Below are 24,473 nucleotides of genomic sequence, written 5' to 3' on the forward strand. Positions count from 1 at the left end.
CTATTGCATGGTCTGTCACATCAGTCATGACAGCTTTGATCACGAGAGTCTAACTCTGCTGAGGCATTACAGTGATCACCATGTTGTGAGAGAAGTGCTTCTTACATCATGTAAATGCATGGACAGATACAAATTATGTTTATTCTGAGAGGTCACAATTTAGCCTTGAGTCTTTTGTTAGGCCTGTTTTCTCTAAGTTGTCCAGCATCTGGGAATTATCCTGTTTATGGGATAATATTGCATGTTCCATATTTCCGAATTAGGTGTGTAGGGGGAGGCAGAGACAAAGATTGCAATTGTAGTTTTGCTCGTAAATATAGCTTCATTTGCTTTCATTGAGCTAGTCTGGCAATTTATTTTGGGGGCATTTTCTCCAAATTAGCTGGGGGTGGGTGGTGGTAAATTCAACCCACCTCAGCAGTTTGTGTCATTTTGCATATCCATTGACTGACACAATCAATTATGTGCAACATTGTAGGATTTTATAGATGATTTGCTTTACACATTCTCCATGGGTAATTTTGTGGCATTCTTCCTTGTACTACACAAGAACCACAAGAGTCTGTGATGGGAAATGGGCCTTACTTGTGCACTTGTGCAAATCTTGCAGGTGAAAGCAAAGAATTTTTAAACTTTTTTAAATTCATCATATACAGAATGGTCAGTTAACAAAACAGTATATGGCATAAAACACTCTTAAACAATGTTCCCAATCTGTGTCTAGAGAGAAAGAGGCAGATAAGAGAATGAGGAACAAGTGAAAAAATAAAGAGTGTAAAATGTTCACCATGACAGAGATTAATGTTAACATCATCAGGAAAATCAGCAAAGCAGAAAAGTTGTTTGCTCCTGAGCCGCAGACATCAAGAAGAAATACAGGTGTGATTTGGTTTTTTTTCTTTTAAAGATAATTTAGCATGGCCAGAAAAATACATTTCAAATGTATTTCAGATAAATCCTCTCATGCCTATTAAAAGCTTATGGAATGGAAGCACCAGTAGTTTATTTTCTACCTTTGAAAAATTGGCTTTTCTTAAAGAATTAGTTGGAAAAAAAAATCACCTCTATGGGGGAAAATTTCATCAAATCTCTTGATGTTAAAAAGAAATAAACTCAGGATTGTTTCAAGTTGTGATGGAACATCACTCATCAGAAATTAAGAAATTAAGAGGAAGGGCTAATGACTTGCTCTGGAATGCTCAGCAGAGGAAGTTGATGGTTTCATCAGCACGCCAGGGTGCTGAGATAACTTCCAACTTGAAGATAGCACACTCTGCCAGACCCAGCTTTAACTGAATGCTGACTGGAGCACTTTGGGCCAATATTGACACTGGTTTAAGTAGTGACATCAACTTCCCAACAGATGCAGTTATTGTATTCAATACACAACACATCATAATAATACAATCAAATAGTATATTAGGGGGGAAAAAATGATACTTTAAGATTTAGAATGTACCTCTCTTACTTGAGAATGCATAAGTAATGATTGCTTATAATCGAGTTTCAATATGAAGCCTTTTGAAGACAGGTGTCTTCCAAGGAGGTGGTGGAAGCCCCATTCCTGGAAGTCTTCGAGGCCAGGCTGGATGTGGCTCTGGGCAACCTGATCTAGGGGGAAAGTGTCCCTGAGGTCCCTTCCAACCCTCATGATTTTGTGATCTCTTGAAATGGGCAATGAATTGTTTATCTCTCCCCCAAGAATTAGACAAAATTACAGCAGAGTACAGAACCAAAGAGTAATGAAATGCCAAAGCACAGTTGGTGTTTAAATCCAGAACCACCCTATGCAACAATACCTGCTAAACAGTTTATTGTGACTTCCATAAAACTGCACTTTGGCCACAACAACCCCATGCAGAGCTACAGGCTGGGGTCAGAGTGGCTGGAGAGCTCCCAGAGAGGGACCTGGGGCTGCTGATTGACAGCTGCCTAAACATGAGCCAGCAGTGTGCCCAGGTGGCCAAGAGAGCCAATGGTGTCCTGCCCTGCATCAGGAGTAGTGTGGCCAGCAGGAGCAGGGAAGTCATTGTGCCCCTCCCAGGCAACCAGCACCAGAACAAGGGGACACAGTCTCAAGATGCGCCAGGGGAGGTTTAGACTCAAGGTGAGGAGAAAGTTCTTCACCAAGTGAGTCGTTCATCATTGGAATGGGCTGCCCAGGGAGGTGGTGGAGTCACCGTCCCTGGAGGTGTTCAAGAGGAGATTGGACATGGCACTTGGTGCCATGGTCTAGTCATGAGGGCTGTGGAGACAGGTTGGACTCAATGATCCTTGAGGTCTCTTCTAACCTTAGTTATACTGTGATACTGTTATTTCACATTTAAAACCATATTGTTTAATTTGTCTGAAGGACCATAGTATTGCCTCACAGAATGTAGATATTACATTGAAAGGGGTTATTATAAGGTTTAATTGTGAATCTTTAGTTATTCAGGTTTTGGTAGATTGCAGGAAATTTGCAAATTTTGCAGAATTTTTTTTGTCATTTTAAATTTCAAAGTAGATTTCTACTCATTTCCTAAGTAAAATCAAAGGTCATACTTGCTTGGCCTTTGTCTCTCAATGGTGTGGCAGCAGATGGAACTTCAGCTTTGTAGTCCTTTTGATTTTAAAGAGAGAAATTTAACATCCAAACCAAAATAGTGCATAAAATTTTGGGTTTAAAAAAATAAATTATATGAATCCAAAGAAGCTATGTCCATGCTCACCTACCTTGTAGTCTTTATGTAATAAGAGATAGCTACCATGTTAAATGCTATTACTTATAGCAGTAGTACAGATAGTTGATAGGAGTCATCTCATGCTAAAGTGACATGAATGTTTTCTGAAATAAGGAGTTATAACATTTGTACTTCTTGTTCAAGATAAATATCACTAGATTTAGCAAGCACAAACATACCTTCTAATGTGGGTTATTTTTCCTTTTCAAATGATCACCCTGCTTGCGCTCACTGCTTTCACATTCCACTGAGGTCTGTATAAACAGCTTGCTTAAAATGTGCATGTAGCTTAGTGTAAGAAATTCCTGCTGTGTGTGGCAAGCTATGAAAGGGGAAGAAAATTCTATAGCAACTGTTGTTAAAAGGACAGATAGCTTGTTTGGGCATAGATTGTTTGGTCTGAGTATTAGCTGTCTACTTTTCAGTATAGAGTCCCCACTGGGTTTTGATCAAACTTGTTTTGAAAGTACATTGTAGATCAATACGACAGGGGCCATTTGATGGTCTAGTAGTTAACCATCAGTGGAACATTCCTCCAAAACTCAGTTTCTAAAGATCCCTGGCTGTACTTGCAGAAATGAGAATGTTGTAAGCTTTATGTACAAAAACTGCTGAAGCTGATTTTATTCATATTGATTCAATAATTAGGTTTTTCAGAGTAGCACCACGGAAGGCTTTAATTTTACAATAACATTCTTGAAGATTTGTCAGAGTTTTGTTGGGAAAACAACTTGAACAAACAGAGCTACGAGATAATTGTATCATTTAATGCCATTTCAGTAAGATTAGAGCAGATATTCTGAGAAAACTTCAGTGTGGAATTTCTACAGGTTTCAACAAATTTTCTCATTTCCATGTGCTGAACAGGTAGGAGGTTTAAACATACTGAATTTTTTAAAGCAACCTTGCTGTCAGTAGGTTCTGACAACATAGATGATGTTTGGACATGAACTTCTTACAGATCTAAATAAATTTTCAGCTAAGGAATATCTTTGGTTATTCTGTCTGTGAACTATACTGATAAGGTAACAGATGCATGAGTGCTTACCAAGTATCTGAAGCATCCAGCGATTAAAGGAAAGTATTTGGGAAAATATTATAGCCATGCACTAAAAGTGTGTGTTGAGCTACCATTTCCTGGCCTTCTGGTACACAGCTCGGGTGGGGGAAGTGCCATCAGGTGAAACTCTCTTTTCCCATTCTGATATGAAAGGGAAAGCAATCATGCCTGCTTTCTCTTCTGCTGGGGGATAACCTCTCTTTTTCTCTCTTTCATCATTTCCAAGATAATTGAGACAGTGGCAGTAGAGGCATAGCTTAGATTTAATTTTTCTAAATAGTATATTTTGAAAATAACATTTTCTCTCTTTGGCCCTAAATGTAATATTTCCTAGTCTATCTGGACTTCATCAAGGCCTTTGATACCGTCCCCCAAAGCAAACTCCTGGCCAAGCTGTCAGCCCGTGGCCTGGACTGCAGCACTCTGCACTGGGTTAGGAACTGGCTGGAGGGCGGAGCCCAGAGAGTGGTGGTGAATGGTGCCACATCCAGCTGGCAGCCAGTCACTAGTGGTGCCCCTCAGGGATCAGTGCTGGGCCCAATCCTGTTCAATATCTTTATTGATGACCTGGATGAGGGGATTGAGTCCACCATTAGTAAGGTTGCAGGTGACACCAAGTTGAGAACAGGTGTTGATCTGTTAGAGGGTAGGAGAGCTCTGCAGAGGGACCTTGACAGGCAGGACAGATGAGCAGAGTCCAACATGATGGCATTTAACAAGTCCAAGTGCTGGGTGCTGCACTTTGGCCACAACAACCCCATTCAGAGCTACAGGCTGGGGTGGGAGTGGCTGGAGAGCTCCCAAACAGAGAGGCACCTGGGGCTGCTGATTGACAGCTGCCTAAACACAAGCCAGCAGTGTGCCAATGGCCAAGAGGGCCAATGCCATCCTGCCCTGCATCAGGAATAGTGTGGCCAGCAGGAGCAGGGAGGTCATTGTGCCCCTGTACTCGGCACTGGTTAGGCCACATCTTGAGTACTGTGTCCGGTTCTGGGCCCCTCAGTTTAAGAAGGACGAGACACTTGAACGTGTCCAAGAGAAGGGCAACAAGGCTGGTGAGAGGTCTTGAGCACAAGTCCTCTGAGGAGAGGCTGAGGGAGCTGAGATTGTTCAGGCAGGTGGGGGTTGGTCTCTAGGCATCCACCAACAGAGTGAGAGGACACAGTCTCAAGCTGCACCAGGGGAAGTTTAGGCTGGAGGTGAGGAGAAAGTTCTTCACAGAGTGATTTGCCATTGGAATATGCTGCCCAGGGAGGTGGTGGAGTCACCATCCCTAGAGGTGTTCAAAAAGGGATTGGATGTTGCACTTGAAGCCATGGTTTAGTTAGTCATGAGATGTTGGGTGACAGGTTGGACTTGATGATCTCTGAGGTCTTTTCCAACCTTATTGATTCTATGATAATATGTTGTGAGCTGTCATCTAGTCAGTTCTGCATCCTCATAAAGCCTCTGTATTTCCAGAAATATTTTTTTTCTGTAGCAGAAAGAACCACAAATATATATAAATAAGGAGTTGTTACAATTTGCTGCCTGGAAATTTTTTGGAAGAATGACAGAACTGAGAAGAGAGTCTGCCCTCAGGAGCACTATGTCTTGTACCACCATGTCTCACTGGAGACTGTTCCATTTGTTCTGATGCACTTTGAATTTGCTAAGTAGCTTGGGGTCATCTTCCTAAGACAAAAAGTCTTTAGGAGCTCAAGAACAGCTAATGCAAAGTGGGTCAGGAAGGCAGTGCTGTTTAAAGTACCACAAATATTTGAAGCTATTTGGCAGTTCCAGCATGTCCTGCATGTGTACAGCGTTCACCAGTTATCTCAGCATAAGTAGTGGCTGTAGTAACTTGGATGCTTCTCCTAGAGACTTGATCTATACAGTGCTGCATATGATACTGAGATGGGATTGTATATCACAGCATTTCAGCTACCCCATGAAAAGGGAAGAGTTATGTTTGGTAAATTTATGGCTTCTAGCTCCTTCAGTGAGGTTTCTTTTCTAAAATCAGAGGTTCCATAAAGCTAAACATGGTGCTTTGTGGAGTAGGATCTGACCTCTTATAAGAAAGAATTAAAATAAAGAGGAAAGCTTTTGATGGTATAAGAACAGGATTTAAAAATAACATCAGAATGTTTTTACTGCCATGTTTTCTTGGATTATGCTGGAACCATTTGAAAACAAAGTGCAAGGAATAAAAGTAATTGAAAATTATTCAGAGCTACTCCATGAAACTCACCTAGGTCATATGCAAACAAACACTATGATGTTCTGAATGGGAGACCTCAGTGCTCTTTACAACTACCTAAAAGGATGTTGTAGAGAGGCTGGTGTTGGTCTCTTCTCACAGGTAATTAGTGATAGAACAATAGGGATTGGCCACAAGCCATGACTGGGTAGGTTTAGTCTGGACATTAGAAACATCTTTTTCCCAACAAGAGTGGTCAGGCTTTGGAATGTGCTGCCCAGTCACCAACCCTGAATGTGTTTAAAGGTGATTTGGATGTGGTGCTTGAGGATATGGTTTAGGGGTGGCCCTTGTAGAGTAGTGTTCTTGCTTGGACTTGGTAATCCTGAGGGTCTTTTCCAACCTGAATGTTTCTGTGATTCTGTGATACTGTTCTGGAAATACATAACTGCCCTGTCAGCCAGAGTGATAGGAAAATGTGTGAAGTAGGCTGTGTGGCTGAAGTGAAACAGGGTTAGAAGCAGAAGGCTGTGGTGATCATGGGCATGAATAAATTTGTCTTTAAAGCGGCTAACAGTTGGAGCTATTGCAAAGATCAGTATAGCAGCTGTCTTTGATCGTTTTTCTTTTGAGCGGCTGAGGTGTCTTTTATTCTGTTGTGGGCCCGCACTGTGTACGTAGCTTTTGTATAGTGAAATATTCTATGATAAATTGAGGTATGGCATTTTGTTGGATTCCATATTTTCCATCTTTGAGACCTTTGCTAATTGTTTCTAATTATTTTGGTTCGTAAATTTGTGCAAGAGGCCTTTTGGATTTATGACTAAATCAGTTCATGTACCTTGATCACAGGTACATGATCACAAACTTTGCAATGTACCTATTATTTATCCAGCTTCAAACAGCTTCAAACATTCATTCCAAAGTCTTGACAAGAATATTAGAATTGGAGAGAAAACTTTGAGCAGAAATGTGCACGTAAGGTAGCAAATTTTAAATGAAGTTAGGGAATAATATAGGAATCACTTTGATTATTTCCAAATAGTCTTATTAGCATCTTTTCTCTCTAAGTGAGTACTGTTTTCAGTAATAATTTTTTTCAGTGAGCACTTCATTTTCAATGAACACTTCCTCCGTCATCCAAGTGTTTTAGGGCAAGGTATTTGGTGACAATGGACTATGCACTTTTCTCATGTGGGGGAAATACATTTTGTGGTATTCAACATTAATTTTCTCTGTTCAGACTTTCTCCACAACAATATTTTTTAAAAAATTATATAAATTACAGCTTTTGTTTTGTGTAAAAATAAAAAGATGTCAATTTCAATAATTTCCTTCTGTATATTTCCATTATATTTACGTTTTGGTGCAATAAATATAAAACCCATGGTTTTGAACTGGATTAGAATTTTGGTTTGTTAGTGTTGCTGCTTTAGCATGCCAGAAAATCAGAGTACTCTTGAACAATAATAATTGTGAAATTATTTGAAGCACTGGATCTGCTTTTCCTCAAAATTCGAACCACTCCTTTAGTTCCATGTAAACATGAGGAAAATTTTTTTCACTGTGAGGGTGATGGAGCGCTGGAACAGGTTGCCTGTTGGGGGGTTGTGGAGACTCCTTCTCTAGAGATGTTCAAAACCAGCCTGGATGTGTTCCTGTGTGATCTGGTATAGGTGATCCTGCTCTATCAGGGGTGTTGGACTGGGTGAGCTTTCGAGGTCCCTTCCAACCCCTAACGTTCTGTGATTGTGTGAAATTTTTAATGAAGAGTTCTGTAAAGGTAACAGGAACCAAATGTGAAACGCTGTGTTTTTTCCTTGCAATGCATATTTTTCAGACTTCATAAAGCAAAGGTTCAATTGCAACATGTATTTTTAGAACTATTTAAATATTTTATGATTGTTTTAGGCTTTTTTCTTGTTGTTGTTGACTGCCTCTATTTAATGGGATGTGTGCTTGTCAAGAATGCTTGAAAGGGAATATTTTTATATATCGACTGTTAAGAAATAAATGGAGAATTTTAAATAAATCAGCATATTTATATATTCTAGGTGTCATCTAACTTTTTCTGTTTAATTTTTTTAGGGAGAGCCTATAACTTTCTGTGAGAATAGTTTTGTGAAGCATCGTTCCAGTACTACTAAGCAGTTCCTGGAAACTGCTGTTAATCTTCAACTGTTTAAACAGGTATGGGAGGGTACATGACCCATGTTTAATGATTTTCCCTTTGAAGCATAGCCATATTTAATTACATTTTCTTTTCTGTTTGCTTATGGAGCTCTGTGAAAAAACTAAGTACAAGTACTTCATGTACAGAAAGTCATCTCAGTTTTGTTCTATTTTAAAATCTTCAGAGTTAGAAAGAGTGGGGAGAGTGGGGGAACTCAACAGAAAAATAACCCCAGGCTGCAGAGCAAGTGTAGCATCTCTTCAGAGCTAGTCAGCAACTCATCTAAACAAGAAAAAGCCATGGATCTCCCAGACTGATGATTGAACTTAATTTTCATCTCTCAGCTCATAACCAAAACACCTAAGCAGCATTGTGCTTGTTGGACTTCAGTGGTGCTTTATCTGAGAACTGGATTCATGCTGTAGTTGCAGTTTTTATTGCAAAGCTTTCTTAAGTATGCACACATAGAATGTAACAAACCCAAACTATAGGCATGGCCTGAAGAGTATTCCAGCTGATCTGATAACGTGGATTTTGAAATAGACCCTTTGCATGTCTTGCAAGCTCAGTAATAGTTCTGCTACAGTCATAGAAATTTCTTTTTCTTTGATTTTATTCTGTAACTCTTTTTTTCCTCCTCCATTTTCATCACACGACCCCATTGCATCGAAAGAGTGGTAAGAAATATTACTAGAGCTTAGGAAAATCAAGGAAAATCTGGATGAAATCAGAAAACTTATAAAACTATATATATTTTCCTGAAAATACCTGGAATGATTGAGGTGTGGGAGTTCACGTTTAAATAATCTGGTGGACTTCTTCGAAGATATACTACCATGAGAGATAAGGGAAATTCATTATATGTAGATTTTGAGAAAACATTTGGTGTTAATCAGACGCTACTGTCTAAAGTAAAGATTTATGCAAGGATGATAGTATGTACAAGTCCTGTGAAAACATGCTTCTGCTAGATGTATAAAAGCTAAGGAAATACAGATTATGGAGTTAGGCTCCTTTAATTTCAATGTGTTTTATACAATAAAAATACAAAAACATAGGAATGTAAATAAAAACATAAAAACATGAAGAAGAAATCTGAAACCTTTTGAAGATTTTAAGGCCAGGCTGGATGGGCCTCTGAGGAACCTGATCTAGAGTGAGGTTTCTCTGCCCCTGCCAGGGGGGTTGGAACTGGATGATCTTTGAGGTCCCTTCCAACCCTGACAGTTCTGTGATTTTTGTATCCAGCACGTATCATCAAAATGGAAAGAAATCATGGAGTAGTGATGTTTACATTCAGTATATCTCATTCTGATAAGCTAGCGTGAAACTTTCTTAGAAAGCTGCCTACAAGGAATGCTTCTGAATTGTTGCCACACTACTGCTATGAAAGCAAGATCTTCAGCTGTAAGGACAACGTTTAACTCAACTGAAATGAATGGGTCTGTCAGTGTTGCTCTGTACTTACCTATTACATTTTAATGCAGGTTTAATTAATCAGAATCAGTTTATTTCTAGCTTTTTTTAAGGTTATTTCAGCTAAAGGGAATAATATATTTTAGAGGATTAGGAAATCATAACAGTTTTGATGTGTGTAGCTTAGTAGTAGTAATTGTAGTGTTGTTTCATTCCTGTAATTTCTGCTGCGAAGGTTACTCCTACTTTTTCAGCTAATCCTCAGCCCAGCTGCATCTTTTCTGTTTTTTCCCACTGCAAATGAGCTGTTTGCAAAGTTATTTGTGTTCTAAAAGGCTAAACTATATTTTATTCTGTTCTGAGAAAAAAAAAAAATTAAGCAGAAAATAGTTCTTACAATCAACCTTAAACCTAGACCAAGCAGAAAATAGGTGCTTTAAGTTCGCCCTTCTTGGCATAGCTGACAAGTAAGTTCTGTTTGTACCATCTTATAAAATCCTTCCTCTGTCCTTTTTTATTTGTAGGTTTAAAGTCTTCTCCCCATCTCTCCTCCACTACCACACATTAATTCTTCGTATTTAACCACACTTTTAATTTTGGATTTAGTAGAATTTTCTTTTACAAAGGTACCAGGAAATTGCTGTCAGAATAAATTGTGAAATGAATTGTGTTACTTCAAATTAGATTATTTTAATCTCCAACATTTTCTGCTTCTTACTTTGCATTGAATTTTGATAGGCTTTCTAATAATATTCCCAAATATCAGCACATGCCAGAACTTTGTATCAAAGTCATGAATTAACCTGTAAGTAGCATCAGTCCCCACGCTTACCCTTAGATACCATGGCTGGTGACACTTCCAGACTGACACTTTTCATTACAAGCCACTATCTGTGATCTCCTTTTTGAGCCAGTCTTTATCTAACCTAAAATTCAAGTGTACTGTTTAGATGAAATAAAAGCAGAGTACCCAAATTAGTATTCCAGGGCACTTGCAGGAGGCTTTTCTGTGGGATAAATAAATTGCATTTCTTTTATCTAGAAAAATTGTCAAAGAATCTGTGAGAACGAGTGTTTTGATTACTCATACATTATATCTTTACATTTGGTCGTTTGCCATTATCCCCCTAAAAAAATCTGTTTGTAAGCCTCATCAAATTGTTAAGGGCAAACTGTCATACCAGCAGCTTTTGGTTTTTAACTGTGATTCTTCACTTCAGCTGAATTTCCTTTGCCTTCCAGATTTACCTGCTGGTTAGAATAACAGAGGTGAATCTAGGTCTTTGACTCAAGTTTTATTCCTCAGGCATTGTAATGTCCATTTCTGTATCTCATGTTAATTAACACTTCTATTTTTATTCCCTTATTCAGCATCATAGTGTTTACTGAAAATTGAGACAGGATATTTTTGGTGAGGACCATGCCTAGATCTTTTAGCCTCAAACCATTCTCTCAGACTTATAAATTATGGAGTTGTCTTTTACATAAGGTTGTTGACTTCAGATTTTGATGTTGAAAGGACTGTTACTGTTGCTATGAAACTGAGTACACCAAATCACTTATACAAAATGTACATTTTCTAGGAATCCGTAGAAGTAATTTACAATCAGCAGCCTCACATGGATCCCAACTATAGGGACATGTAAAGTTCAGTTTGCTGGCTTTAGTTTTCTTCCCTGAATAAGCTTAATTTTAGAAACCATAGTAATCATTATTCTTAAACTATTAGGATATATAATAATAGAAATATATTTTTCTTAGAAAATAACTATTATTTATATATGAAATATTTTTATTTCCCCATGAGATATTCTGTGACAGGTTTACTTCAGATTAAATGTCAGTTCTCAAACTGTATACTTAGGTTACTACTTTTCTCACCTTTTTTTCCCATATCTTTGATATTTCTACTGATATATATATGTATGTATATATGCATGCTAGGGGGTTGCTGGCAGTTTTTGAGCCTTAGAAAGGCTCCTCTTTAGTCTACAGGCATGGTAGCTAATCTTTCTTTTGAGCTGCAAAGATAAGCAATTAATAGTCAAATAATTACATGTCAAGTAATTCTGATGAGTGTCTGGGGAAAATACTGATTCATTCCTAGAACTATGTTAAAGCCTAATGCTAGACTATTCCATTTAATAATCTAATCTTACAAGTAATGTGTTCTGCAACATATATTGGGATTTATTCCTAAAATCATGGAAAGTGCTAACAAGATGAATAATGAATGCAGGACTAGAACTTGAAGAATCATAAGTCTTGAAAAATTATTAGTAATTTCACATTCCATTTACAGGCTTTAAGTTGAGCAGTTGTCTGGCAAGCTATTGAGCAGTTGTTTTGTGGAAAACACATCTATGGTGGTTTATTTCTACCAACTTTTTGGGTTTCAGAATGGGTGAATTTTTACTCCTGTAAATTCTTGAGTTCAGCTTGCAAATATCATCTCTGATTTCCCATGTCTTACCCTTTATCACCTGTGCAACAAGCTATTTTTTAAGTGCATATAGTGCATATATTTTGGTCTTAGAATTCAAAATTACTTAAGGGTTATGGTAGTTCTGTCCTTAGTCAGTTTAAAATCCAGGAGTAGCCCTGGAATTAGTTTTTCATTGAAAGCAGTAGTCAACCAAGGCCTCTCTGGATCTCAAAGTGAATGCATTTCTTGGAATAGCAGGCCTAGATTTTTCAAGAGAGTATGAGTTTGAAAAATGGAAGGAGGAAACCATGAAGTATATGAGTAATTCCACATGCTGTTCTTTTCATGTGGCAATTCAAGTGCAACCATTAAAAGTAAATGACTCAAAAGTAGTAACTACTACAACTACTAACACTTACCATTTCCGCTAAGTAATGTCTCTAATATCTTTTTGCTAGCAGTTCTCTCTGACAGTATTTACATTAAATACTCAGTTGGAGTGATCCCCTAAAAACTAAAATTCAGGCAAAAGTGTCTCAGCCTTCTGTTGATAGAATGTACCAAATGATGAGTATGTCCATAAATCTTACATTAGTTTATAGTATGGAATGAATTCATAACTTTCCCGAAAGAGATAATGTCTTGCAGTTCAAAGGCTGGGAATGGGAGATGAGAGTTGGTGGGTGGGGGTGGGGGTGGTGAGGTTGTGGGTTTTCTTTTTTTTTCCTCTTTTTTTCCCCCTCCTTCCCCACAGCAGTAGCTAAAGATGCTGTTATCTCTTTTTCTTACTGTGAAATAATCCAGTGGTCTGACCATGAACCAACCTATTTGGAAAAAAGCCAACTTGGATGAAAATGAAAAAGGAAGGAATTTAGACAAGAAAGAGAAATTAATTATTATCTTTGTGCTTGTCTTATTCTTGCTGCTGGAATTTTTGTGCTCTGAGAAAGTTATTTGTTTCATGTCACTAATCTGTTCATTGACAAGCATCAGATTGTCACTGACACTGTTTGGATAATCTGTGGTAAAATATGATATGGCCCAATAATTAATTTTGCTTAGTTCCCATGTACTGTTTAGTACCAGAGAATAACTCATAATTCTTGCTGGAAGATCAGCTGTGTATAATTGGAAAAATGCTTTCTCACTTTATCTCTCAGACTCAAGTTAGCCTTTTCAACATAAAAAGGGAGGGGTTGCTTCTTGAAACGATTTTAAACCTTTAAGAATGTGCTCCTTGTACTTTGAAGCCTGTTAATTCTTGGAAAGGATATATCCATTCTTTCTGGGAGGTTTCATCCATCATGAATTATTTTATTTTGACTTTCTGACATATTTGGATCATTTCAGTCTTTGGCTATATGCCTATAGGTAGATATAAATCCATGTGCTCGTGCAGCTGTAAATTGCGTGTGAGGGCAACTATTGGAGCATTCATCTTTAGATGCACCTAAAATGGTAGTTAAAGACCCCCGAAAGGGCAAACAGTTGTGTTAGAATTTAAAAATATGGTGGTATAAATCCTGAAATGTGCTCTGTCAAGTGGAGAGGGTCAGAGGGGTCTGCCTTGGCATTGTGCCTTACTTTGTTTTGGCACTTTGTGTCACATTCCCATACAGTCAATTAAAATATCCTTTCAGTAAGCTTGCATGCTGCCAGTCAAACCCCACCTGCTGCTACCTCTGTTTTTGAAGTCAAGCCACAGCCTTCCTCTGCTGTTTCACTGGATGCTTGTGCTACAGTTTCCCCCCAGATACTGTCCTTACAGGGTGGTTTTCCATGTAGAACACAAGCTTTTAATGGACCTCAAGTAAACATCATGCTGATTCTTTGAACTAGGTATGGTGTAGTATTTTCAGTTGCTCAAAAGGCACTTTTTGTATACAGCAAGTTCTGCTTTGGGCCCATTGATGCATAACCAAAACAGGAGACCAGAGAGGTTTGTTTGTCTTTTCCAAGTAAACCTAAGATTTCACAACAGAACATGCAAGGACTGTCTCAGTGACCTTTACATGATAATGATTCCAAATACATAGTAACCATTTGTAAGGAAATAGATTTATATCTTTTCATTCCATTAGAAAGGCAAGAAAAGCTTGAACTGTTTAAAATATTTCTGAACAAAAGATAATTTACTCGATCTCTATAAAATACTTTGAATTTCTGCTGCTTATAGGTGCAGCTGCTCTTGCAAAATCCATCAAAAAGTAGTATGTCATCCTTAAGCCATATGTTGTCTGGAAGATAGCATCCATTGTAATGTACACACTCAAAACTATAACACTATAAAGCAATAGGAGGGCAAACAAAGTGTGACTCTTTTTTTTTTCCCCTCCCCCCAGTTTATAGATGGTCGTCTATCAAAATTAAATGCAGGAAGAGGCTTCTCTGATGTTTTTGAAGAAGAAATCACAGCAGGAGGCTTCTCTGGAGGTACAGGATTAATATGTGCAGTCATTGATGCTGCTTCCGTGGGAGCTTCTCAATGTGGTGATGTCCTCATGATGTCCTGTGAATTTTAGACATCATTAATCTTGTTACTGCTTCATTGTTTCCATTCATTCTTGGAAGGGTTTTAGCCTTTGGGAAATCACTGTTGGGGCACATACCATTATGCACCTAGCTATATCAGTGTCTTAAATGAAGGTATGTAGGTTTAATTCAGTAAAATAATATTGATGGATTTCTGTATATGATGTGTCTTTTATTATTACTTACATTTTTAACTGCACATTTGTATAATATGATACAGTCTATATAAACATGATTTTACAAAATAAATTTGGGCACCTGAACTTTTTCTAGATTGTTATTTTTGATAAGCCTTTTAAATTTTTCACAGGTAATTATTTCTGCACTGCAGAAATCAGTGTGATTTCCTGAATTCTTAGCAAGAAATTTGCTTTCTCCAACAAATGTGTTACTCTAAAAAATGAGGGAAATACCTGAATATCATCTGAGAATGGAAGTTTACCATCTTCATAAACAAAAATATTTTTCCTTGTGTTGTTTCAGTTATGTTCACTGACTATTCAGACTCATAGAATGGTTTGGTTTAGAAGGGAGCTTAAACATCATCTAGTTCCAACCTCCCTGGCATTGGCAAAGACACCTTCCACTAGACCAGGTTGCTCAGGGCCTCATCCAACCAATGTTACAGTGTTTTCCACATTAGCTAGCTAAAAGTTAACCCATATAGAACAGCGTATGCTGGATCCGGTCGTGATCATTACAGGATTATTGAATGGTTTCCCATTAAAAATTTAGTACAGCTCTATTGCTGTTTGAGAGATCATAGGTTCCAGCAAAATGCTGAATCAAAATATGCGTAACACAGTGTACATACAATTTGTGCTGTCAATCTGGAGAGTAGTTTAGAAGCTTCCACAGTAAATGGAAGTAATGTGATTTTAACAAACCCACTGAGTTGCATATAGCAGCATGTGATAGCTGCCTATGACCTTTTGCAAGATTACCCTTGAATAGGCACATGTAGTGGAGATAATGTGGCCTGCGTAGAGAAGCCATCAAGTGGTGCAGAGCCATCTTCATCTTCTACAAAATATACTCAGATTACATAAATCCTTTTGTCTCAAGATTTTCACTGCCTCCTCCTGCCCTCTGTGTCTTGTGCTAGTGTCTAGCAGATAATTTGTGGGGTTTTTTTCTTGATAAAGATGTGGTTAGTTATACAGAGATTTACTTCTCTCCTGCCTTTTTGTGGGAACCTGTGCTGCTCTGTAAACAGATTTTAGGCATTGAGCATCCATTATTCAGATAGGTGATGTCAGTATGCAGAGTTCGTTTGCTGACTGCAGTTAGGGGGTCAGGAGGCCGCAATAAAACTGCAATAGGAGGCAGATAAAGCTTGTTTCTTGGCTGCACTCTGGCAGCCTGTGAACCGCATCTCACCTGGCTCCGCTCAGGAGGGAATGCTGGGCTGCACTGGCAGTTCTCGGCTAGGCTGTACCACGTGCATACTTTTCAAGTCAGACAAGCTGTATATTGCCAAGCTGTGGACAAATTGCTTAGGGCACATATTCAGTATTTACATAACCGCTGTCTCATTATCATTATGAAGTGCAGGGCTAACAATATGTATGCAATTGAAGGTGACATTTCATGACGCTAATGGGGTAGAACTATGATCTCTTTGCAGAGTTAACTCCCATCAACTTTATCAGGAAACCCAGGGTTTTAAAAAAACAGGTGAAAAGCAGCCTTCAGAGGAGTCACAGAAAAGTGTGTGCTGCAAGCTGTTGAAAGGACAGGTGGACATATTCTTAGCTATGGAGAGTCTAATTTAAACATTACTGAGTCAAGTAGGAAACATTTCTTTAGCATTTTTCACTTTTCTTTTTTCCACATATGTGAACATAACTAAACCAGCACATAAAATTAATCTAGAAATTGGAGAATAAAACTTGGATTTCATTGGTTTCTGGTTTTTTTCTTTTTTTTTTTTTTCCTGGTTAAGTGGTAAAAAGTTATTTCATTTTGACGGTATGCAAGGGAAAAAAATATCAGCCATCTTTATTACATTTTGTGTTTTACACTTAAAATTTTACTTTCTGTTAGATGCATTATTCTATGCAATTATTAGTTCTCGAGAATTTTACATGACTTTCAATACTGGAATACAGTGATGACTGATTGGCTTAGCACTGGGATTTCTTGTAGAATATATCCAATCAATTCATTAACTTGGTCTATAATCAGCAGTGTTAGTATAAGGAAAACTGAAAATGTGAAAACCTTTGAACCTCTCTTTTAATAATAATTTGGTTTGACTCATCAGGATTTCTTACTAGTATTTCAGGGGGTTCAACTCTAGCTGTGGACATCCAGTATTGATGGGGCTTTTTCAGTAGATGAGTATTTGTATCTATTTATTCCCTAAAATCTCTCTTTACAACTAGAAGACAGTTAAACTTAGTGATTTTCTGTGATGTCATTTACTTTTGCTAGTAGTTAAGTCATAGGCTGTGACAGAGAAAACTCAGATGTGTAAAGAGTCACTGTTAAGCATACTACAAGCCAGATGATGTATGAATATTGTTGATAAGAATTTGAAATTATGAAGTGTCATGTTAGAGAAAGTACTTATGGTTCAGTGACATTTCATTGATGCACTAGCAGTAGTTAAATTTCACCTTTTTACATGTTATTTGCATTCTGCCTTCTCTGGTAGTTCCAGGAAGCCAGATTTAAAAAAAAAAAGAGGGGAAAAAAGTGAAAAACAAGACATTTTTGCTTCAGGTTGCTCTTTGAGGTTCTTACTGGAGATAGGATCGTCACATTGGTCTCTTCACCCTAGTGTCAGGATAGAATGAGAGGAAATAGCCTGAAATTGTGCCAGGGGAGGTTTAGATTGGATATTAAGAGAAACTCATTTATGGAAAGAGTGGTTAGGCATTGAAACAGGTTGCCCAGGGAGGTGGTGGAGGAGGTGTTCAAGAAATTAGTGGACAAGCCATTTTTGGACATGGTATAACGGCCATAGTGATTTTAGGCTGACAGTTGGACTTGATGATCTTAGAGGTCTTTTTCAACTAAAACAGTGATTGTATGAATGGGCTGAAAGGTAGCTGATAGAAGCATAAACAGCTTAGCTATTTTCACCTCCTTAAGAAACTTGGCAATACTTTTAAAATTATGGAGTTAGTTCTCAGCCCACATTCTTGGAGAATGCTTGGCTTTCCACTAGCCCATGCAATAATTCCACAAGAGCCTTAATTGATTACTGTAAAGCTGGAGAAGTTTTGAGAACTCCTATTAAAAGTCTGTCATGTCAAGCAAGTATCAGCACATCCCTACAAAGTGACTAAACTCTGTGTTTGAAACTTCAGCATTGCTGTCAACATGAATGTCTTGTCTGGGGTCAGTAACAGCTCGCAGTACTGGGGTGTTCAAGTGACTGATACACTCTTAAACTTCCTCAGACCTCAGGGACTCAGTCTTCAGTGTTCAGCTGAAGCACCTGTGGGAAATAGTATTCATTTCTTCATCAATAGAATTTAACCCTGTCCTCATGGCCCACTTACTGGTGCGTAGTCCTCAGCAGTCCTATGCAAGCCAAGAGTTTTCAGTTGCCTTTTAGAGGTTTTCCCTTTGTGAAAGAAAATGGATGCAGTTAATAATTTAAAAGGATTTTTCCTGCACAGGAGTCTAATCCGTAGACTTTTCCCTGGGATGGTTCCATCTGCAGTACCTGTAATTTTTGTTCTTGAGATTGTGTCCAGTGGCATCAGTATGCTTGAGTGTAGTTCATTGTATATTATTCTTTCCATTGAGTTGACATTTTTCTTTTCAGACTTTATAGCAGTGTGTTACTGTAGTTTTAATTTCTCTTTCTGCCTCAATTGGAATTAAAATCTATGTGTGATGGAGAGGTTTCCTTGTACAAGGAAAATAGAAAACATGAAGTAAGAGACACCTAGGAGTTTTTTTCCTTGTGTACACATATTCTTATTCTTCCCTGATAAACAAGGAATGTAAAAATAAAATTAATGAATAATCCTCTAAGGGAATTTTTTTATGCAGAGGGTTTAAACATTTAAAATGTTGGATGTTTAACTGTGCTACACTTTATATTTCTATTTCAGGAAACTCAAGATCTTATCAGCAGTGGATGCATACAGTGAAGGTATTAACTTGGTCAAGTATTTATAGGAGCCATTATGTTCTTTACATCTTTGTCCTTTTCCTTGCATTTATGTAATGGTAAAAATTTGTTCATTTCCAAGGAAGAAGTTCATTTTATAAGAAGTAATGTGTTTGTTATACGCAATAACTTTGGTGTGGTGTTGTGTTGATTTGTTTTTTCTTGAAAATTAAAAAAAACCCACAACCAAATCAAACCAAAGTCCCCTACACAAAACCAATACCAAAATGCACAAGGTTTTCCTGTCTGTACCGTCAGGGATTTCACTGCTTTCTGTATTGTGTTATGTTCCACAACTGTGAATTAGGTGTGACAGTGCAATTTGATATGAAGTTTATCACTTCTAGTAAATAGCAGTTTTCTTATACATATTTGTGCAATTTGACTAGCAGAAGACCCTTGGTATAACCTTGTTACTCTGCAAGATTAGTAAAAAAATATTGTTCTAGATTAGTGAATTCTCCTGTGATTAAACAAGATACTTCCTCCTGTCAGGTTAAAGTATTCTTAAGTTGCATGATAAATATGATAGGAACACGTGAAAAATTACCATAGCTTCTGAATTGATTTTGAAATGGTAACAATGAATGAAGAATGAAAATACATCATTCTGTTAGAATGCATTGATAAATGTGTCAGCTATGATAATGATGTGCTGTAACCCTTGGGTAGCTGCAGACAGCAGGTTGAGGAGGAAACACAGCTGTGGTTATTCTTCCTGATTTAAAAGGAAGATTGTTATTTCTTTACACCACACTGTTTATTTTCCTTCCTGTTGTTTTAAGGTTTGACTTGTGCTAAGATGTTACTAAAATACATTTTTTTGTGTATTTCAGAAAGGTGGAGCACTGATCAACACAGCAATGACCAAAGCCACTCCAGCTGTGAAAACAGCATATAAATTTGTAAGATCATCTATTTCAAATAAATAATACATAAAAATGCTGCAACCTCTTATAACTTCTCATTCTTCCTGAATATTCAACAGCCTAAGCATTTTGTACACGCACTGCAGAAAAACACTTCAGCCTGTAGAAAGTTTTTAGCTTAATTTGTTTTCTCATGCAGCACTGTGATTTAGAGTTGATTCAGAATCTTCCAGATAGCTTGCACATAACAACAGACATTTTCAAAGCACCTCTGTGCTGGTTTTATTTCAATCATAATGCATAATAGATGCTTCCTTTGGATATCATTTAGATATTTGATACACAACTCTAAACTCGTCCTAACCTGGTGCCATGATTAAAATACAGACAAATGGGCTCCTGGCTTACACAGATGCAATTTCACTTTGGCATTAAGTGCTGTGCTACTGAAAAGATGTGGTAAAGCATCAGTAATGTGTGCAGCCTTTTTGTCATCTGCTCTTTTAAAGATTGTACTAGAATACTCAGGTTTAACTGGATTTAATGCTTATACTTTTGAGCTTAAAAGATCATGTTTTCAAAGGCTGCCTAGCCAATAAACCAATTACACAGTACAGAAAAGCAGCAATCGTGTAAAATGAAGTGGAAAGTATTTTCAGGTAACATTTTTAATAGATGGGAAAATACTTTTGGCTTCCTTTTTGCTTTTCCAAATATTTCATTAGTTGGATGCATGATAAGTAGTCCTGAATAAATCAGTACATCAGTCTGAGCTTAGTGTTTTTTTAAGTAAAGTTTTCAAACAGAATTTTTAAATTTATGTCAGTAGAAAACATAGCAGCCATGGAGAGAAACAGGTGTATTAATTATATACTTCATAGGCTCCTTTACAACTTTAAAAATGGTTCATTAACAGGTTATCTGCAAATTATTTTTGTTCAGTTCACACTAGCTTAGACCCTAGTAATTTTTGTGGGGAACTATGTGCATAAGGTGTTCCTATTTAGACCCCATTGAAATTCTTATGCTGTTGCCTTTTATCAAGCCTATGACTAAAGGAATGAAACCTGCATTTCTTAATTGTTAGATAATTGATTGGTGGCCATGAGTATGTGCTTGGTACCATCCCTCAGAGTTAAAACAAAGCACTCCAGAATTCATCCAAATGCAGTGAGCATGATCTGAGAAGTTTAAAGGGGCTCTTAGGTTAGCATCTGCTACATGGCACCCCATTGTGCTGCTACTGAGCTTATAGATGTATGATTTAAGGATCAAAAAGACACACTGACCTTTTGATTCCAGAAAATTGTTTTCTTTTTCTGAATATGTATAGGAAACCATAGAAATATATCTCTGGCTTTATATCTTTACCCTTGAATATATTTTTTAAGCCCTGTTTTCAAGAGAACCTTGAAAACTTTTATATTTTTTATCCTATATTTTATGAGAAAGATGCCTCATTTTCTGATTTGGTTAGGGATTTTGGTGTCATGTGTTCTCCCATCTTTTCTTTTTCTCTGTTCTGCCCTCCTCCCTCTGCCTTTCTCTTTTAAATACTTCTTTTTCTTTTTTTAGCATAAGTACACGATACTCTGTATTGATAATTCATTTCTCTATTGAAGAATATTCTTGGCTGTTTTCTATGCAACAGTGATCCTTGACTGCCTATTTTAATACATTCAGAATTCTCCCCTAAATAGCACCCACTATGCTGTTCAGCAACACTGGGCAAAAATCTCCATCTGCATATGAAATCACTTCATTTCTTTTAAGATTGATGTTGCCCAGCAAGCTGCCAGACTGGAACACTGTAGCAGTCATCTTGAAAATCTTACATTTTTCCAACATGCCTTACTGCCCTTCCAAATTTAAAGGACCATTTCAAATAAAGGGGTGATGTATGCAACCATTTTTAGCCTGTCCTTAGCAATGCTGGAGAATTTTTCACAGCACTGGCATGCATGTACTGAAAAAAAATCCCTTAAGCAGGAATATACAAAATATATTTAAAATGAATGGATGAAACTTGTAGTAAAGGTTATTGCCCCTTATGCCACCAGGAATTTTAAAAAGCAGTTAAAATAAGTATGGCATTGTAAAACATGTTCAGTGGCTACAACCAGTGTCTTGCTACTTAGGTCCTTTTGTTTTTCTAGGCAAAAAATCAGGCAAGGCAAGGAATAAAAGAAGTGAAGAGTAAGTTAAAACACAAGGTACGTAGTGTACTTTTTACTCTCCTGCATTGCTTCCTGTATCAGTTTGAAGCTTGTACTTTACAAATCACATGAGATTTGTGTTTTTAATGACTTTTGAAATATGCTTAGCCCTTTGTTCAACAATACATTTTTCATAACAAGCCCTCTGGCAATTATCTGTCATTCTATGCATCCATGGAATAATCTCTTTATTGTTTGCATATTTTATCATAGAACAACAGAGGTCTTCAAAGATACATTAACAGGATGTATGTTTTCATAAAGTTGATTGCTTTGATATCACAATCGAAGCCTTTGCTTCGAGCTGAGAATTTGAGAAGGGAGAGTCTTGCAGTACAGAGCATTTCAGAAGGTGTAGTTGTCCGGTTTGGTTTCATAAGATGTATGAACAAGAAGGAATAGTTTCATTTTGCAAAATTAATATTGTACTATCAGAAAAGATGCTTTAGGGCTTATACTTTCCATCTAAAATTTTGTTTCCAAATAGGATTTTTCTGTAAGGAGAAGGAATCAGTTTTTAGATATATTTTATGCTATTTTAGGAAAACTTACAAAAATATTGCCTGGATGGTTGAACAATTCATCTTCTAAATTACAATGTTGATAATTCAGCTTCTTGAAAAGCTAGATTTGATTTTCTTACTACAGATGGTATTTTCATGACAGTAATGGATTGTGGCAAGATAATTTGGAATGCATTCTGCATGCATAATCTGGAGGATGCGTTTGCAGATAACGATTATAAATAAAGGAATTGAAATCTGGTTTATTGTATAGGAGAGTGAGGAAGATTATGGAAATTGCAGTGCTGGTGCAGTACAGACTACTCCTGTCTACACATTGCATTACGAGAAAAGAGCAAACTCAGAAAAACGAAGGCTGGCACAGGTAAGATACCTGAAACTTCTGGTCTTATTCATACACAAAGAAGGAAAATATTTTGCTATTTATGGTAGTGCATCAGTGAATCATTTAAGATTATTTTACTGTCTGTCTTTGGATAGTGTGGTTAACAGGCTTTGGGCAGCAAATGCTTTCTGGTCTATTCACAGATCTGTGTTATCTTTTTAATTTTCTTACACTGGAGCTCTTTGGTGTGGTAGTCATATGGCCTTTAACCTTGCTCAGATAGTTGTGTAGGATATTATTATTACTAAATCAGCTAATTAATACAATGTCAGTGTCTTGTCTTTTTGTTCTCTAATCTTATCTAGTCTTGATTTGAAGTAACAGGTGTAGTGTCAGAACTTTGGCAAGTGTTTTAATATCTTTGGATTCATTTTGACAGTTGTATTTCAGAGACAAAATAGATTTTGCAACACTTCCTTTTTAGGAATGTATACCTGCATTTGTACATATTTTATTGTGTGAGTATATATTTGTACATGACACCATTATTGCATGTTCTTAATACATGTAATGAATGCTTATGGATGGAAGTTTTGTAAGGCCAGGCTGGACAGGGCTCTGGGCAACCTGATCTAGTGTGAGGTGTTGGTGCCCATGGCAGAGGGGTTGGAAATGGGTGATCCTTGAGGTCCCTTTCAACCATGACAGTTCTGTGATTATGTGATATTTTTTTTATGTATATATGTTCCTCATATGATAATTAAGCAGATAAATGCAGTCCATCTGATTTAACTATTTGCTTTGAGTTTATTTTTTTACCTTAGATATTGCAGTGATAAAAATCTGAATTGTCTATTTAATTTGATCTTGAATTAGTTTTTACCTGCAATAAATGTAAAGTTTGAGAAATGTGATAGAACTGAGGAAGGTTATTGCTAAATTATGCTGAAATTGTACATCAGTATTAATTATTTTTAGTAGGGTTACAAATAATACAAAGACTTTCTGCTTTAATTATTTTGGCAGGTTTTACATTGTACATGTTTTCATGATCTCTTAAAGCCAGTGAAAAAGTTTTAAACTGTGACCTCAGTGTAGCTTTATATATAGGCAGCTGTGGTGCCTGCAGTCTTTCAGGATCTTGTGTACAGTAGATTTTTCTTCACTGAGTATCAGAAGAGAAGATGCACCATTTAAATGATAGTAGGCTGAACATGAGCCAGCAGTGTGCCCAGGTAGCCAAGAAGGCCAGTGGCATCCTGGCCTGCATCAGGAATAGTGTGGCCAGCAGGAGCAGGGAGGTCATTCTGGCACTCAGCACTGGTCAGGCCACACCTTGAGTCCTGTGTCCAGTTCTGGACCCCTCAGTTTAGGGGTGTTAAGTTGCTGGAATGTGTCCAGAGAAAGGCAACAAAGCTGGTAAGGGGTTTGGAGCATAAGCCCTCTGAGGAACAGCTGAGGGAGCTGGGGTTAGCCTGGAGAAGAGGAGGCTCAGGGGAGACCTTATTGCTGTCTACAACTACCTGAAGGGAGGTTGTAGCCAGGTGGGGGATTGGTTTCTTCTCCCAGGCAACCAGCACCAGAATAAGAGGACACAGTCTCAAGCTGCACCAGGGGAGGTTTAGGCTGGATGTTAGGAAGAAATTCTTCTCAGAAAGAGAGCTTGGCCATTGGAATGGGCTGCCCAGGGAGGTGGTGGAGTCACTGTCCCTGGAAGTATTTAAGAAGAGACTGGAATGGGGTGCTTGGTGCCATGGTTTAGTTGATTAGATAGTGTTGGACGATAGGTTGGACTTGATGATCTCAAAGGTCTTTTCCAACCTGGTTAATTCTATTCTAATATAGAGCTAAAGTTTAACTGATCAGTTATTACAATATTTATTAGGTATCTGTCAT

The 24,473-nt window shown here is 37.6% G+C and overlaps 1 protein-coding gene across 2 annotated transcripts in view; it reads left to right on the forward strand.

Moving 5' to 3' along the window:
- The window catches only part of DENND1B (DENN domain containing 1B), a 155,653-nt gene that overhangs the window by 115,388 nt on the left and 15,792 nt on the right, over nucleotides 1-24,473 (forward strand). For both annotated transcript variants that reach the window (XM_054165461.1, XM_054165460.1), the window contains 6 exons: nucleotides 8,054-8,155; nucleotides 14,322-14,412; nucleotides 18,585-18,625; nucleotides 19,480-19,548; nucleotides 21,669-21,725; nucleotides 22,506-22,616. In XM_054165461.1, the coding sequence (XP_054021436.1) occupies nucleotides 8,054-8,155; nucleotides 14,322-14,412; nucleotides 18,585-18,625; nucleotides 19,480-19,548; nucleotides 21,669-21,725; nucleotides 22,506-22,616 (471 nt within the window). The remainder of the gene's footprint in view (nucleotides 1-8,053; nucleotides 8,156-14,321; nucleotides 14,413-18,584; nucleotides 18,626-19,479; nucleotides 19,549-21,668; nucleotides 21,726-22,505; nucleotides 22,617-24,473) is intronic.

This window comes from Dryobates pubescens, chromosome 11 (genome assembly GCF_014839835.1).
Source record: "Dryobates pubescens isolate bDryPub1 chromosome 11, bDryPub1.pri, whole genome shotgun sequence".
In the NCBI taxonomy this organism is placed as follows: domain Eukaryota; kingdom Metazoa; phylum Chordata; class Aves; order Piciformes; family Picidae; genus Dryobates; species Dryobates pubescens.